The 17,064-nt window shown below is 42.8% G+C and overlaps 1 protein-coding gene across 50 annotated transcripts in view; it reads right to left on the bottom strand.

The window, feature by feature from the left end:
- ICA1 (islet cell autoantigen 1) overlaps nt 1-17,064 on the bottom strand; it is a 170,190-nt gene that overhangs the window by 38,469 nt on the left and 114,657 nt on the right. For all 50 annotated transcript variants that reach the window (XM_081531659.1, XM_081531653.1, XM_081531673.1 and 47 more), the window contains exons 9-10: nt 5,198-5,295; nt 2,441-2,493 (exon numbers count right to left, since the gene is read on the bottom strand). In XM_081531659.1, the coding sequence (XP_081387785.1) occupies nt 2,441-2,493; nt 5,198-5,295 (151 nt within the window). The remainder of the gene's footprint in view (nt 1-2,440; nt 2,494-5,197; nt 5,296-17,064) is intronic.

Raw genomic sequence — 17,064 nt, forward strand, 5'->3', positions numbered from 1 at the left:
TCTTTCCAGGGACACATGTGTGACTTAAGTACCCAATGACCAGTTGCTGGGGCTAATGAACCCCAGTCACATGGGCCTGGCTAAAATAAAAGGGCAGATTACTGGGTGAAAGAAGCCAACCTGTAAAGGCTACACAGCAAGATTCCAACTATATGACATTTTGGGAAAAGCAAAACTATGGCAACAGTGAAAAGATCAGCGGTTGCTAGAGTTTGGGGGAGGGGAAGACGAATAGGTGAAGTCACAGGGGATTTTTAGCACAGTGAATCCACTCTGTGTGATACTGTAATGATGGATATGTGCCATTATACATTTGTGAACACCTACAGACTGTACAACATCTAATGTAAACTATGGAATCTGAGTAATAATGATATGTCAATGTTGGTTCATTGATTATTTACCCTGGTGGGGGATGTTGCTAATGGAGGTGTCTATACATGTGTATACATGCAAGGAACATATAGGAAGTCTTTGTGCCTTCTGCCCAATAAAGTGTGTGTGTGTGTGTACACAACAGCACAGCCTTAAAACGTGGTTTGCTCACATGCACATTAGACTTTCTACAAGTCCCAGAATAAAAGACAGATGGCACTTCTTTGTAATGGATTCCATTCTATGTATTTATGAAACAGGGTAATCAACAGGTATAATTTCAAAATATTATGCACCTACCACTGGCAAGTGAGCATACTGCACAAAGAGAAAATTTCACCCCCCTGTGTTGTCACATGTTGTATAAATGCCTTGAATACAAACATAATAAACTGGAGTTTACATGCATCCACAAAACTAAAATTTTCCTGTTCAGCTACTTAAGATTCCCACAGGATTCAGGCTATGGGCCTTGCATGATCCTGAGGTTGGTGGGTGTGGATCAATACTGTTCGGAGAACTCGTACATGGCTAGCCTGCCTTTCTGCCTTCTTCTGCCGCTTCCTCCCTCCCTCCCTCATGCTTTAGGACCTTGTTTCTCTGACCTTCTCCTGGTTCTCCCTGGCTCACAGTCTTCACTCAGGCTGTTTCTTTTGCTTTGATAGGTCTTGCGATAGCCTTGACTGAGATACTTCCCCAATGGCCTCAAACAGGTGAAGGCTCCCAGTCACAAATACCTGTAAACAGCCCTTGTAGCTCTCACCCAAGTTGGAGTTACCCAGTAACTTGTGTAACAGTTAGCCCCATGTTGGAAGATGAACATCCAGAGCCCTGTACTGTGCCCGCCACAGATAAACATGTGCTGAACAAATGAACAAAGATGTGAATAAGGGAAGGTAAACAAATATGAAAGGATGACATGAAGTCAAGCTGTGGAGGCAGAAACGTGACAGTTTACTTTTCCTGTTCAAAGACAGATGGAGGAAAAGCAAAAGAAGCAGTAAACTGGGAGAAGAAGAAGAAAGCAGGTGAAGTGGCTGGAAAAGTAGGAGGAAAGATGGAAGGAAGACAAAGCCTGGGGGAAAAGATGGAAGGGACGGGGGGATTCCAGGGTGTACTCTGCCTGTCCGGTCTTCAAGAGATGATGGAGCAGAGTGGAGGTGGGTATGTCCTGGGAGGGCCAGGCTGAACAGGAGCTTGAGGTCATTTCAGATCTCTTCACACTATATAAAACTGTTCTCTTCATGTCCAAGGATTCAAGTCCCAGTGAAAGACTCAGTTTTCCATCCCGTGAGTTCCATCACACTTAACCCTACCCTGTGCTCCTTATGAGAGAACTGCTGATGAAACAGCAGGCTGTAATGGCAGGAGATGGGGATTGCTGACAAGCCCTGCACAGCACAGCATCTGGGTCATAAGCGCTGTGATCTCTCAGGATCAGAGGAGGGTCAGCATGCCCCAGGGATCTGGTGTCACTCAGTGAGGAGGAGCCTGGCGGTCTACAGTCCATGGGGTCACAAAGAGTTGGAGAGGACTGAGCGACTAACACTTTACTTTTACACTTCACTAGTACAGAGCAGGCCCAGGAACTACCTGGAAGAGCAGAGTGTGAGCCCTCCCATCGGATTCCCAACAATAACCAGCACCCAGCCCATGACACAGCAGAAATCAACCCCCCCAATGTCATTATGTTGATCTCATCACAACTGTCTCCACAGCCCAAACGTCAGTTACAGCTCATAATGGTAATGCAGCCATGTTATTACCTGTTGTAAAGCAAACAGCTCTCTGTTGAGTCTCAATTGTGATGCCCCCCAACAGGCTGCCGCTGAAATGACTAATGATGGCTGTTTTTATTGTTCAAAATACACAGCCTCTATCCATAATACTATGGGGTCAACGGCACTGATATTTGAACTTTAAACTCTTAAGAAGCAAAGTAAATACATAATTTTTTCAGTTGGAAATAAAAAGGTCTAGAAGGAGTTTGACAGAAAAGAAAATGAGTCGGCTATTGTGCAGTAGTATTTTAGAAGCAATTCTGAAAAAAAAAATCGAAACTTACTCTTAAAACTGGAAGATTCCTTGTGCTGGTTTTCATCCTCTAGTGAAATTAACCTTAAAATTAAAAAAAAAAAGTTTAGTAATGTTGTTCTGAAGATGTCATACTTATGACAGAGTCAGATTTTCTGTACAATATCTATTACTGTACTTATACATACATAAAATATGAACATATAGCCACTTACATGCTATACATTTTTGGAAGAAGAAATAAATTTGCTGACCTTCTCCTGTCCCTGTACTAAAGGTAGTTAGTAGTATCTTAACATTTGGATTTGGTTTCATGCTAAGGCACATATTCCGTAAACATCTAACTGGGTACTTAGGTATAACAAAGATAAATACTTACTATCATTTTTAAAAACACAGTTAAAAGCTGATGGACAAGTGAGTGTTTATTCTGATTCTGTAGTTACAGAAGAGGATACCTCAGGAGTTTAGCTAAATTACTGTACAAAAGGCTAAAAGCAGGATCACTCTCAAATTCACAAGACTGTTGCCAACTTAACTCTTATTATTCATGGGTAGGATCACGGCAGACACTTCACTGTCCTGAGATCCAGCTGGTGCCTCTGAACCTCCCTCCTAGCACAGTGGTTCACTTTACCTACCATTTATGAACAAAATTCTTATGAAATTTTCAATGTCATTAAAAATAGTTACTGGGTTATACTTCTTGAGCTTTAAAGAGGAAGTACTAAAATAATGAAGAAATACAAAATTAATTAAAGCGAATCAACACCATGACCACTGGAAAAACCATGTATGGATGTGAGAGATGGACCATAAAGAAAGCTGAGGGCCAAAGAATTGATGCTTTTGAACTGTGGTGCTGGAGAAGACTTTTAAGTGTCCCTTGGACTGCAAGGAGATTCAACCAGTCCATCCTAAAGGAGATCAGTCCTGAATGTTCACTGGTAGGACTGATGTTGAAGCTGAAACTCCAATACTTTGGCCCCCTGATGTGAAGAGGTGACTCATTTGAAAAAGACCCTGATGCTGGGAAAGATTGAGGGCAGGAGGAGAAGGGGACGACAGAGGATGAGATGGTTGGATGGCATCACTGACTCAATGGACATGGGTTTGGGTAGACTCTGGGAGTTGGTGATGGACAGGGAGGCCTGAACTGGTGGTTCATGGGGTCACAAAGAGTCGGACATGACTGAGTGTCTCAACTGAACTGAACTGAATCAACACCATCTTGGGTGGTTCTTTCTCTCTGAGTAAAAGTTAATGCTTTATTTTGATTGCAGTAACACAAGGTGAAAAAAAGGCACCAGAACTCACTTCAGGCCCCGCCCCTTACTATACAGGGGCTGTGGGCAGACCTTTAACCTCTCTGAGCCTCGCTGCTCCCATCATTAACACAACAGGGAAAAGCCTACATTAATCACATGGAGGGGCATCATGAGAATGAGCTGAGATGACATGAAGAAAACACCTGGCATTGTGTTTAGTACACAGTAAGTGTTCACTAAGTGATAGTTAGATTACCATTGTGTGTGAGTCGCTCAGTCCTGTCAGATTCTTTGCGACCCCAAGGCCCATAGCCTGTCAGGCTCCTCTGTAGAATTTTCCAGGTAAGAACACTGCAGTGGACTGCTATTCCTTTCTCCAGGGAATCTTCCTGACCCAGGAATCAAACCCAGGTCTCCTGCATTGCAGACAGATTCTTTACCATCTGAGCCATCAGGGAAGCCCAGATTACCATTTCTACCGGTAATAGATTAAACTGCTTCCACCTAAAAGAGTCAACTGTACTAGATTCAGACCACATTCTATAGTTGTTCCTACAATAAAAAATTGTCTTTGTTTTGCAAAAAAGACATTTTCTCGTATTTGCTTTAAAATTACAGAGGGCCACTATAGGCAGCAAATATTTCTGCTGGACAAAAAAGATCTATCTGAACTTATTTTGAAACCCAGTAGAAATGTAAGCCTGTTTTACCACAAGATTGTCATCTAAACTTTTTTGTGTGGACAAGGAAGAGTGAGTGGAGGTCAGGTGAGCTACTTTGCCTTCCTAGGTCAGCCCGTTCTTATGGGCTATGACATCTTACCAGAAAAAGCATAGGTTCACACTGAAACCTCCTCCTTGCTGTATGAGGTTAGGAATTATGCACCATGTATGTGGAAAAGTTCATCTTTAAAAGTATTTAAAATGACTGGAGGCACCTTCTTTATAAAGAGGCAAGAAATCAAGATGGAGAGTCACTTCCTACCCTCAAAGCTGCTCTCTGCTTCACAGAAGAGAAAACAGAAGGTCTGTATGTAGAAAACAAAATGTCAAAACCCGACACTTGTGTAGGAGAACACCAGAGGGCTACATGTGTTGTGAGGCAAGTTCATGGGTTATTTCCTTCTGTGAGTGGGAAGCCGGGGATTTCCCATCTAGGACAGGCCCTCATAACTGATGGTGACAAAAGGAACAGATAGGGTCCAGGAACCCCAGAGAGTGCGACTCTGGTGCTGAGGCCAGGAGCCCTGGGCACTCCTGCTGCTTTGGCCCCAGTCAACTCCTCTCAAGCCGCCCTTCCTAAAGACCCCAGGAATGGGTCTCTTATCAGGACAGGTGAGTCCCTGCCTAGAGGAATATGTGTGGGGAGGAGTTTGGCCTCTGTTTTAGTACATCTTCTCTGAGAAGTGAGGAAAGAAAGCCATCATCCTGTGCCAGAGACCCCAGCAGACTTGGCCAGGAGGGAGGTGAACCCTTAGCTGTGGGAAGGAAGGTTTGCCAAGTGAAGGAGCGGTTACTTACTGACTTGGCTCCTCTGCCACAACCTCTGCACTTTCCTGCTGGGCGATCCTCTTCTTTTCTTCTTTCTCCACCAGTTTTCTCATAGGGTCTTGTAAGCTCTTGATTGTGATAATGGGAAAGAAAACAAAAGCAAAAGAAACATCAGTTAAAAACTCAACTGCCACTGGACCCAGTCATCAAACCTTGAATGAGACGTTTAGGGAGGTAACCTTGAACCAATGAAGTCAAGAGGAATGAAATTTTATGTTCTCGGACCCATCCAAGAAATATGAGCTTATAAAGGAGAGTTGTTTTGTCACTAGATTTATGTTTTCCCTTTTGTGATAAGTTATTCAAAAGAAGGCCTTTTGGCAATTGCTAAATTTATTTTCCATCTTTAACATGCAGCTAAGATAAACACTCTGTTCTGTCTGCAGCCCACACACTGACAGAGCAGAAGTTTGCTCTCCCTCAAAGATGAGACAATTTTATTTTTAATTTTGTTTGCTATTTTGCAATCTAAAACAGCTTATTTTTGAAAAAAAAAAAGAGCAAACAAACTCCCCTCTTTTTTTTAAACCCAAAATAGCGGCTTAACATATTCTGACAAGTTAACTCCCACGAGTGGATAGAGAAGGTGCATCTAAATCTTCATAGATTAAGAATGGGTGAGAGTCTTGTTTTGGCAAATAATTTCTTTGAGCAACTGTTCTTAAAGTTTATTAAATATTTAAGGAAAAGTTTTGTTTTTGTTTTTTTAAAAAAAGCAAGTGCCTATGAACTGTACACCAGTGACAAAGCCTGAAAAAGCAAAACATTCCTGTTAACAACTGAATAGTGAGTTACACAGAAGATCTCTATTTCTGGCCCTAATTATAATACAAACACAAAGGAAGTATCTAAAGATATTTATCCTGCTTATATTCTTATAACTATTAAAATCCAAGTCCTCATCCTTTGGGTCTTCACCTCTTTGTTCCTGTCTCCCTCCTTCTCATCCTTCACTTTTCTAGTATGACACACACACAGAGGAGGCAATTACTTCTCATTCACCAATGGATGACCAGAGGGCTGGGTGAAGACGGTTTGAAGGCTGAGTCTCGGCAGAGAAGAGCTGGGATTGATATTGGTGTCTGCTATGGCTTCCCTGGCGGCTCAGATGGTAAAGAATCTGCCTGCAATGCAGGAGACCCAAGTTTGATCCCTGGGTCGGGAAGATCCCCTGGAGAGGGAGTGGCAACTCACTCCAGTATTCTTGTCTGGAGAATCCCATGGAAAAGAAACCTTGTGGGCTACAGTCCATGGGGTTGCAAAGAGTCAGACATGACTGAGTGACTAACACTTTTCACTTTTCATGGACGTCAGATGGATGCTGGTGTCACCCCTCCTGCCAGAATAATTTTCCTATAATGTCCAGGTCATCATGTTACTCTTTTTCTCACAAACCCATAGTAGTTTCTTATTTCTTTCTATTTTTAAACTTCTCTGACCAAGTTTTAAGATCTTCTAAAATGTGTTCCCACCCTACTCTTCCAAATGCCTTCCCACCAACCGCAAGAGTCTTTCCATTCAATTAGGCTTCTCTCCTCCTGGTCTCCTGTGTGCAAGTTGCTCTCTTCCTATCTTTGCTCATTCTGCTGCTTTAACCTAAAAAGCTCTTTATTTTTGTCATTGTTGTTTAGTCGCTAAGTTGTGTATGACTCTTTGCGACCCCATGGACTGGCTCCTCTGTCCATGGGATTCTCCAGGCAAGAATACTGGAGTAGGTTGCCACTCCCTTCTCCAGGGGATCTTCCAGACCCAGGGATTGAACTGCATTAGCAGTGGATTCTTTACTGCTGAGCCACCATGGAAGTCTAAAAAACTCTCTTTACCTAACTGTTTATACTCAAAGTCCTATCAGCTTTTGCAAAGCCCAGACCAGTTATTACCATTTTCCATACAGCCTCATTCACTGAGCACGCCAAATTCAAGAAAGTCAGCCCATCTCCAAACTGTAGATACATATAATCTTATTAATATTTCATTATACACATTCTATATTAGGTTTTGTTTTTTAAAAATATTTTTTAAATTAGAAAAATGACAAAATCACATGTAGAATGTTTAGGAAGTGAGAAAAGAAAAATTATTCATAATTCCATTTCCTTAAAACTGTGAGTTATTATTTTCATATATTTCCTTTCTGATTATTTTCATACTCAACTACTTACATAATTGGAATCCTTTTTTGTATAGTAGATATTTTTGTAGAGCATAGATGTCCTCTTAACCAATTTATGTAGACATTTCATGTTCAAAACAATTACAGTGCAGAATGTAAGAAAGATTTTATATCTTAAACACTAATATTAAATTAAAAATACAAATGTGCATTCATTTGTCAATAATCTAGATTCTCTTTCAATCTATGTCCCGATTGGGGTTGTGAAGCATTTTCTTGCATAAACTACAACCAAAAAGCACTACCATCATTTTTAATGATTCCCTATTCCTGGATATTTAGATTAGTACACTCAGTTAGCAGTGTTTGAGCACATACCAAGGACTGTTTTGGGTGCTGGGGATCCATGGCGCACAAGACAGACAAAATTATCAGCAAGTGGTGGGTCCAGGCAGAGAACTGAAATAGGGGGCTAGAAATTGATTGATCATAGTCTGCAGGAATGTGAATGTCCTCTTTTAGAAGTGATATTTCAATTAAGAGCTAAATGGCGCAAAGGAGCCAGCTACAGGCAGCTCAGAGAGACCATGGGGCCCATGTGCAGAGGCCGAGAGGTAGAAACAGCTTGGCTTGTTTGGGCTGTAGTGTAGGGGGCAACAGGAAGAGTCTCATGAGATCCAGATAAAGAGGTCAGCAGGGGTCACACAGGGAGACCGGTCCTTCACTCACATTCCTCACTACCTAACATTTTCCCCCCATTAGTTTCCTCATGCTCGTTTGCTTTTTTCCATCTCTCCACTGCACAACAACTAAATGGAATCCACGATCCTGGCCTGGAGGGGGAAATGCTGTGAAGGGCAGCATTGGGACAAATGAGGCAACTGGAATATGGGCTGCACTCTGGGTGTTCTCTCTTTCTGTCTCTCTCTCTCTATACACACACACACACACACACACACCCGTAAACATCTGCTAAAAGCTGGGCACACATGTGTAAGTGTATCTTGGAAATGTGCAACCACAAGGACGAGTTCAACAGATGTCAAAGACTTACTCTTTTCAATTGAGCTGCCAATCATGGCATTGTATTCACACACACACACACCACACACACACACACACACACACACACCCTGCTTCCAGCAGTTTTGTTCTCCAAAGAGTGGTCCAACTCTGGTCAAAGTGAAGCCAGGAGAATTTCCAGCCAGTGCTCCGGTGGCTACAAGTCTCGCTTTTAGATTCTGTGACACTGGCTCAGGCCTGCCGGCTGGCTCCGGTGCTCTTCTTGCTGCGTTTCCTTTGTATCTAGCAGCACTGGCGGGGCCAGGGCGGCCCTCTCAGCCGGCCGTGTCTAGCTGCCACAGTGCTTGCCTAAGCCCCTGAGATGCCCTTGACAGCTCCCCGGTTATCATCCTTTCTGTCTCTAGCCTGACCTCCCCTCAGAACCACACTCCAGCAGCTCTCAGACAATCCCTTTGTAATGTAAACCACTCATTCCTTCTTTTCAACCCCTGCCCCTGTTGGGCCACTAGCAGGGACTCAATTGTTGGCTCCCTGTCACCACAATCACAGTTAAGTCACTATTGTTCTTCACCCACATAAAGGCCGCGGTTCCAATTGCTACTTTAATTTATTATTAATAATTCCTGTGACAATCACTCCTTTCCTCCTACTATTACCATTGTCCTTAAAACAATTTGGTTGTTGTCACTCAAGAGAGGTACTGTGTATGCACTTGTTGGTTGATAAATTAATGTACATAAGGTTAAACTGCAAAAATTAGAGCTCTTTAGATAGGACATTCTAAGGCTAAGGGGAATAATATGAAAAGGTTTGTAAAATCATAAGCAAAATGAATAAAGAGCACATGGGCTTGTTTATTAAACATCAGAATTTTGAACTAAGGGGACTCATGTGTGTGTGTGTATCTCTATATAATTCATACACAACAATTCACTCATTTAAAGTGTACAATTCAATGGTTTTCAGTGTAGTCCCAGTTGTGCGATTATTACCACAATTTTAGAACATTTTCAGAAGGCATCTCTTGTATTAAGGAAGAGACTTAGACCAAACTAAGCTATATGTTCCTCTATAGAGCAATGGAAAAAACCACACACCTCCACATATGGAACTTGTTTCTTACAAAAGATGGCACACATTGAAGATATAAAGAGGCTGAGAGGAACTCTGAAACATTACAGAGGACAAATCATGCTTGCCTTCCTCCTTCAAAATTAGTTCCTGGGTGTGACTGTCAGATTCAGGATATGCTACACAGTGAATCACGACTCTTTCCCAGGTTTGATGACAAAGGCCCAACTGGGGGCAGAGGGTTGGAGGTGAATTCTTCAGATTATTTTCAAGTCCACAACTCAGTTGAAAACACTTAACCCTGCAGCATCCTTAAAAGTCAGAGGTGACAGCATCTTCTGTATGACATGAACATCTGCTCAAGCAAAAGGAATCTAAGAGGCCTGGCTGACTATACTGACCAGGCAGACATCAGATGGAAGTAGTTTGAATCACTGATGGATACCACCTTTCCATCCATATCCAGAAATAAAATGTCAAAGCATTCTGTTTCTAAACCCCAAATCTTCTAGGTCCTTCATTAAAATTGCTTGTGAAAATCACTGTGCATTAGAAGTGATACAGCCTCATGTAAGACAGAAATGTTCTCTGTGAAGGAGGGAATGTTCCTAGACCAAATAATCTTTCTCTCTTAGGGCTGCACTGACATGCTAATAGTTTCCATCAATGCTTAAATGGTTTCAGGAAGCACACACACAACATGTAAGATCAGTGTGACAGAGGAAACGTACAGATCGAGCTTGCAAAAGTGTCTTAGAGAGGAAACAGCTTAATATAATAATGGGAGTTACTACTTCCTGTATTAGGAAAATAAAAGCAAGAGCAACATTCATCTGAATGAAAGCAAAACTACTCAGCAAAACAAATTTCACAGGCAAATACCAGCAGCCAGCCCTCATCTAATGACCTACATGTAATGTTTGACAGTAGGGTGACATTTTCTCTAATCTTTAATTATGACTTTTAATTTTCTTAGGATACTTCTCATTAATTACATGATATGTATATAAAGGGGCCAAACAATTGCTTATAAAAGGAAATAAAAGTGCTCAAAATAGCAAAGCATGGTGAAAAGATGCTGAACTCAGTTGGGGGTGTGTGCATTTGTGTTTGTATAATTAGTAGCACATGAGGAATAAAAAGCAGAGGCCATGATGATGTGTACAAAGCACATAATTTATGGATATTTAGCACACATGTCCTCCCCACCCATGCAGCTATAAATTTATAAAGGCACTATACAAGAGACACAATTAATCTAGCATGAGAAGGTACTCTTGAATCCTACTGTAGAACAAAGAAGTTAGACAGTGAACTTAGAGAAAAATAAACACAATCTATTCTCTAAAATAAGATGGAAAATTGGTACTGAGAAGGCATCATACTGCAGTGGAAAGAGATGGACTTTGTAAAAAGCTTCATGCTGTACAATGGAAAAGGGTCTTTACATCTTGGGAGTCTCTGTTTACCCATCAGAACAAAGGAGGTAAGTTATCCATTCTTGCGACACGTGTGGATGTGTGCTAAGTCCTGTCTGACTCTTTGCAACCCCATGGACTATAGCCCACCAGGCTCTTCTGTCCACACGATTTCTCAGGCAAGAATACTAGAGTGGGTTTCCATTTCCTACTCCAGGGGATCTTCCTGACACAGAAGCGGAACCCAAGACTCCTGCACTGGCAGGAGGAATCTTGACCACTACTGCTGATTAACTGAGATAACACTACTGCAGAGTACCAAGCTCAAAGTAAGTACTCAAAAGGTGTTTTATCAATGACTTTAAAGATCTAAAAGGGATTCAATGTCTTAAAGGCTCGTTTTGTGTTCAGTTTAGTCACCCAGTCGCATCTGACTCTTTGTGACCCCATGGACTGCAGCATTCCAGGCTTCCCTAGCCATCATCAACTCCCGGAGCTTGCTCAAACTCATGTCCATCAAGTCAGTGATACCATCCAACCATCTCATCCTTTGTCATCCCCTTCTCCTCCTGCCTTCAATCTTTCTCAGTACTAGGGTCTTTCCCAATGAGTCAGTTCTTTGCACCAGGTGGCCAAAGTATTGGAGCTTCAGCTTCAACATCAGTCCTTTCAATGAATATTCAGGATTGATTTCCTTTAGGATTGACTGATTTGATCTCCTTGCTGTCCAAGGAACACTCAAGAGTCTTCTCTAACACCACAGTTCAAAAGCATCAATTCTTTGGCACTCAGCCTTCTTTATGGTCCTACTCTCACATCTATACATGACTACTGGAAAAACCATAGCTTTGACTAAACGAACCTTTGTTGGCAAAGTAATGTCTCTGCTTTTTATTATGCTATCTAGGTTTGTCATAGCTTTTCTTCCAAGGAGCAAGTGTCTTTTAATTTCATGGCTGTAGTCACCATCTGCAGTGATTTTGGAAACCAAAAAAAAAAAAATGAACTCTGTCACTGTTTCCATTGTTTCGCCATCTATTTGCCATAAAGTGATGGGACCAGATGCCATGATTTTCGTGTTTTGAATGTTGAGTTTTAAGCCAGCTTTTTCACTCTCCTCTTTCACTTTCATCAAGAGGCTCTTTACTTCTTCTTCACTTTCTGCCACAAGGGTGGTGTCATCTGTATATCTGAAGTTATTGATATTTCTCCCAGCAATCTTGATTCCAGCTTGTGCTTCATCCAGCCTGGCATTTCGTATGATGCACTCTGCATATAAGTTAAATAAACAGGGTGACAATATACAGCCCTGACGTACTCCTTTCCCAATGTGGAACCAGTTAGTTGTTCCATGTCTGGTTCTAACTGTTGCTTCTTGAACTGGGTCAAGCAAAGAAAACCAGATTTCTCAGGAGGCAGATAAGGTGGTCTGGTATTTCTATCTCTTGAAGAATTTTCCACAGTTTGTTGTGATCCACACAGTCAAAGGCTTTGGCATAGTCAATAAAGCAGGTGCTTTCTGGAACTCTCTTCCTTTTTCTATGATCCAGCAGATGCTGGCAATTTGATCTCTGGTTCCTCCGCCTTTTCTAAATCCAGCTTGAACATCTGGAAGTTCTCGGTTCCTGTACTGTTGAAGCCTGGCTTGGAAAATTTTGATCATTACTTTGCTAGTGTGTGAGATGAGTGCAATTGTGCAGTAGTTTGAACATTGTTTGGCATTGCCTTTCTTTGGGATTGCAATGAAAACTGATCTTTTCCTGTCCTGTGGCCACTGCTGAATTTTCCAAATTTGCTGACATATTGAGTGCAGCACTTTCACAGCATCATCTTAGGATCTGAAATAGCTCAGCTGGAATTCCATCACCTCCACTAGCTTTGTTTGTAGTGATGCTTCCTAAAGCCCACTTGACTTAGCATTCCAGGATGTCTGGCTCTAGGTTAGTGATCACACTATCGTGGTTATCTGGGTCATTAAGATCTTTTTTGTATAGTTCTTCTGTGTATTTTTGCCACCTCTTCTTAATATCTTCTGCTTCTGTTAGGTCCATACCACTTCTGCCCTTGATTGTGCCCATCTTTGCATGAAATGTTCCCTTGGTATCTCTAATTTTCTTGAAGAGATTTCTAGCCTTTCCCGTTCTACTGTTTTCCTCTATTTCTTTGCATTGATCACTAAAGAAGGCTTTCTTATCTCTCCTTGCTATTCTTTGGAATTCTCCATTCAAATGGGTATATCTTTTCTTTTCTCCTTTGCCTTTCACTTCTCTTCTTTTCTCAGCTATTTGTAAGGCCTCCTCAGACAACCATTTTGCCTTTTTGCATTTCTCTTTCTTGGGAATCATTTTGATCATTGTCTCATGTACAGTTTGACAAAGTTCTTTCCATAGTTCTTCAGGCACTCTGTCTATCAGATCTAATCCCTTGAATCTGTCACTTCCACTGTATAACTGTAAGGGATTTGATTTAGGTCACACCTGAATGGTCTAGTCGTTTTCCCTACTTTCTTCAATTTAAGTCAGAATTTGGCAATAAGAAGTTCATGATCTGAGCCACAGTCAGCTCCTGGTCTTGTTTTTGCTGACTGTATAGAGCTTCTCCCCCACTCCAGTACTCTTGCCTGGAGGATCCCATGGACGGAGCAGCCTGGTAGGCTGCAGCCCATGGGGTCGCGAAGAGTTGGACATGACTGAGCGACTTCACTTTCACTTTTCACTTTCATGCACTAGAGAAGGAAATGGCAGCCCACTCCAGTATTCTTGCCTGGAGAATCCCAGGGACGGAGGAGCCTGGTGGGCTGCCATCTATGGGGTCGCACAGAGTCGAACATGACTGACGTGACTTAGCAGCAGCAGCACAGAGCTTCTCCATCTTCAGCTGCAAAGAATATAATCGATCTGATTTCAGTATTGACCATCTGGTGATGTCCATGTGTATAATCGTCTCTTGTGTTGTTGGAAGAGGGTGTTTGCTATGACTAGTGTGTTCTCTTTGCAAAACTTTGTTAGCCTTTGCCCTGCTTCATTTTGTACTCCATGTGTTAGGTACCAAATTCCATGTCTCACACATCTCCTAAAATGCAGATAAACACTGTCATTCTGATTTCCTGAAATGGACACAGAGATTCAGGGGAAGTGAAATAACTTGCTTAAGGCCAGTCAACCATTTGTAAGTAGAGATAATATTTGAATCCAGGTCTTTACAGTTCTACAACTAGTTAAGAAATTATATTGAATAGCCAAGCCAAGAATATTTACTGAACTCCCTTTTCATCTACAGTGCCCATGAAATGGAGAGGGCTTCATTCCAAATTCTAAAGGAAGGGCCATGGGTTCCAGGTACCCAAAGATTGACATATAAAAGATGCTTTTCGTTTTCAAGCAAATACTTCAAAGTGCTATTTTTAATTGAAGGTTTAGAGCTGTACTTTTAAAATGTTGTACTGTACTTTAAAACCTTTAAAATGTTTATTTATTAATTTATTTGTCTGTGCTGGGTCTTCATTGCTGCCCGGGCTCTTCTCTAGTTGTGTGTGGCCAGTGGGGGCTACTCTCTAGTTGTGGCATGCAGGCTCCTCACTGCAGTGGCTTCTCTTGTTGCAGAGCATGGACTCCAGGGCACATGAGCTTCAGTAGTTGTGGCACACGGGCTCAGTTGCCCTGCAGCATATGGGATCTTCCTGGTTCAGAAATCGAATCTGCGTCCCTAGCATTGGAAGACGGATTCTTTTACCACTAGACCACCAGGGAAGCCCCACTGCTGTAATTTTTAAAAGTGGCAATCCTGCTTTCTCTGCCCTCCTGCCTCATGGCCAGAAGGCCACCTGGCAGAAGTACCATGTGGCAGAGTGCAAGAAACATAAGCATCTCTGTTCCCAGGATCTACCACATACTGAGCATGTGGCCTTGGGCAAATTTCTAGACGTTTCTGAGCTTCAGTTTCCTCATTTGAAACATGGGAACAAGAACAAGTATGCCCACTTCCCCAAGGCTATTTTGAGGATTAACTAAAATATATGCACTTTCTATATGTCAATGCTGAACCTAACAGTATTATTCATTATGAGATCCAACCTTGGTATATTAGAGTCACACGTACCATGACAAATTCTCCTACACACTACTGCCCTTCACCCTTAGTAGAGTGCCTGGCATAAAGTAACTATACACACAGTGATAATATTCTTCCTTTTCCCTCAAGGAAAAGCTGGAAAATGAGATGAGATGGGGGATGGAGAAACATCTCGTTGTTGTGAACAGGGCCTGGGCTACCAGCTGCCTGGAAGAACCAATGTCGGTCACAGAATGGGAAGGATGAATGGATGAGCAGCCAGGCCTGGGCTTGTCCATCTCCGATTTCAGCGGTAGCCGTGGTCAGTCTCTCTGCCCCTCCTTTCCTGGTGACCCAGCTGCATCCCAGTTTGCTGTTTGCAATGATCTGGTCTGGAGCAGCTTGGGGGAAAACATTATTCTGCTAAATGCTGTGTAAAGTAATGACACTGAGAGAATACTTGAAAGTCTAAAAGGATATTCTGGATGTTCGCCACGAGTAATTGCCATGTTGAGGCTGGCAACTAAAATTGCATCGCAAAGATATTTACCCAATTTTCATAAAAACTATTATGGCTTTATTTTCAAAGCAAGTAACTACAGAGCCATGTGGCTTGTCAGTAAATGCTCAAGTGATTAACTGAGAAATGTGGAGGTGGGTGGAAGAAGGCTGTTAGGCATACAGATTTGAGAAAAACAAAATTTAGAAAAAGATGTTTTTTGAATTGTGAGAGCTGAAAGCATTTCAGTCTCCAGAATGATGATCCATATCACCATGCTAAGTCCTTGACCCCAGGAGAGAAAGGAGGGAACATTGGCACATCTGTTTCAATGGTTATTTTTGAACACACACAGTTAGGTTTTCAAATTCAGGTTTCCTTAAACTTTTGGCACAGAACAAGGCCGGCTGCAAAGGCAAAGTGCATTTTTTAGTATTAGCCCTGTTTCAGGGGTGGGAAGTCCTCCTACCTTTCTGGGGTGCAGGCTGGCCCTGCCCTCTCCTATCCCTGGTGGGAATGACCTGAGCCAAGACCAGGGCCTGCAGGGCAGAAGGGCTGCAGGGGTGTCTTAGGGAGTAGGGAGGGAGGAGGTTGGTTTCCCTGGGCAAGGTCTGTGAGGCCTACTATCCCACTGCTATTCACAGCCTTGCCTGTGCAAAACTAATAACGCAGGGTGAAAACAGTGAGCAAGGAAGTAGCTGAGGGCTCCCCTTGTGGCTCAGTGGTAAAGACTCAGTCTGCCAATGCAGGAGACATGGGTTCGATCCCTGGGTTGGGAAGATCCCCTGGTGAAGGGCATAGCAACCCACTCCAGTCTTCTTGCCTGGAAAATCCCGTGGGCAGAGGAGCCTGGTGGGCTACAGTCCATGGGGTCACACAGAGTCAAACATGACTGAGTAACTAAACAATGATAACAACAAAGAAAGTAACTGAAGCTGGGCTATAGAACCTGACAACCACAACAAACCCTTCTGTACCGATACTGCCAATGGCTGTTTTCTGGACCTATTCATGCGCTCATGCTAAGTCACTTCAGTTGTGTCTGACTCTTTGCAGTGCCATGAACTGTACCCTGCCAGGCTCCTCTGTCCGTTGGATTCTTCAGGCAAGGAGACTGGAGTGGGTTGCCATTTCCTTCTCCAGTGGATCTTCCCAACCCAGGGATGGAACTGGTGTCTCTTACATCTCCTACATTGGCAGCTGGGTTCTTTACCACTTGCACTACCTGGGAAGCCCCTTCTGGACCTATTAAAGAATGTTTAATAAGTACATCCCTACCATCCCCACCAGGGGCTCCTGGTGCTACCATGGAGGCTGCCACTCTCGTGAAAACAACCACCACCACCACCACATAGCTGGGCAGTGGTGGAGCTGGACCCAGTCTGTGCTCCCACATACTTTGCTTTATCCCATTATCAAAGTCTAAGACTGGCTTTCCTCCCCAAAACCCTGGAATGGGGTACACCACAGGAATACACTCTGCTACTATTTCCATTCAATATAGGTCCTCTGCCCTTTCCAAATACAAACGCAGAAGGACACCCCTTCCCTCTCACCCAGGGAGCCTGTCCATGTCTCCAAAGGCCCCACTGCTTACTCTCTGTAAAGACAATCGACTCAGTCCATGTGCCGGCATGCCAGAGAGCAGAGACAAGGCCAGGAT

This window comes from Giraffa tippelskirchi, chromosome 10, assembly GCF_054371585.1.
Source record: "Giraffa tippelskirchi isolate mGirTip1 chromosome 10, T2T-mGirTip1v1.2.pri, whole genome shotgun sequence".
NCBI lineage: Eukaryota > Metazoa > Chordata > Mammalia > Artiodactyla > Giraffidae > Giraffa > Giraffa tippelskirchi.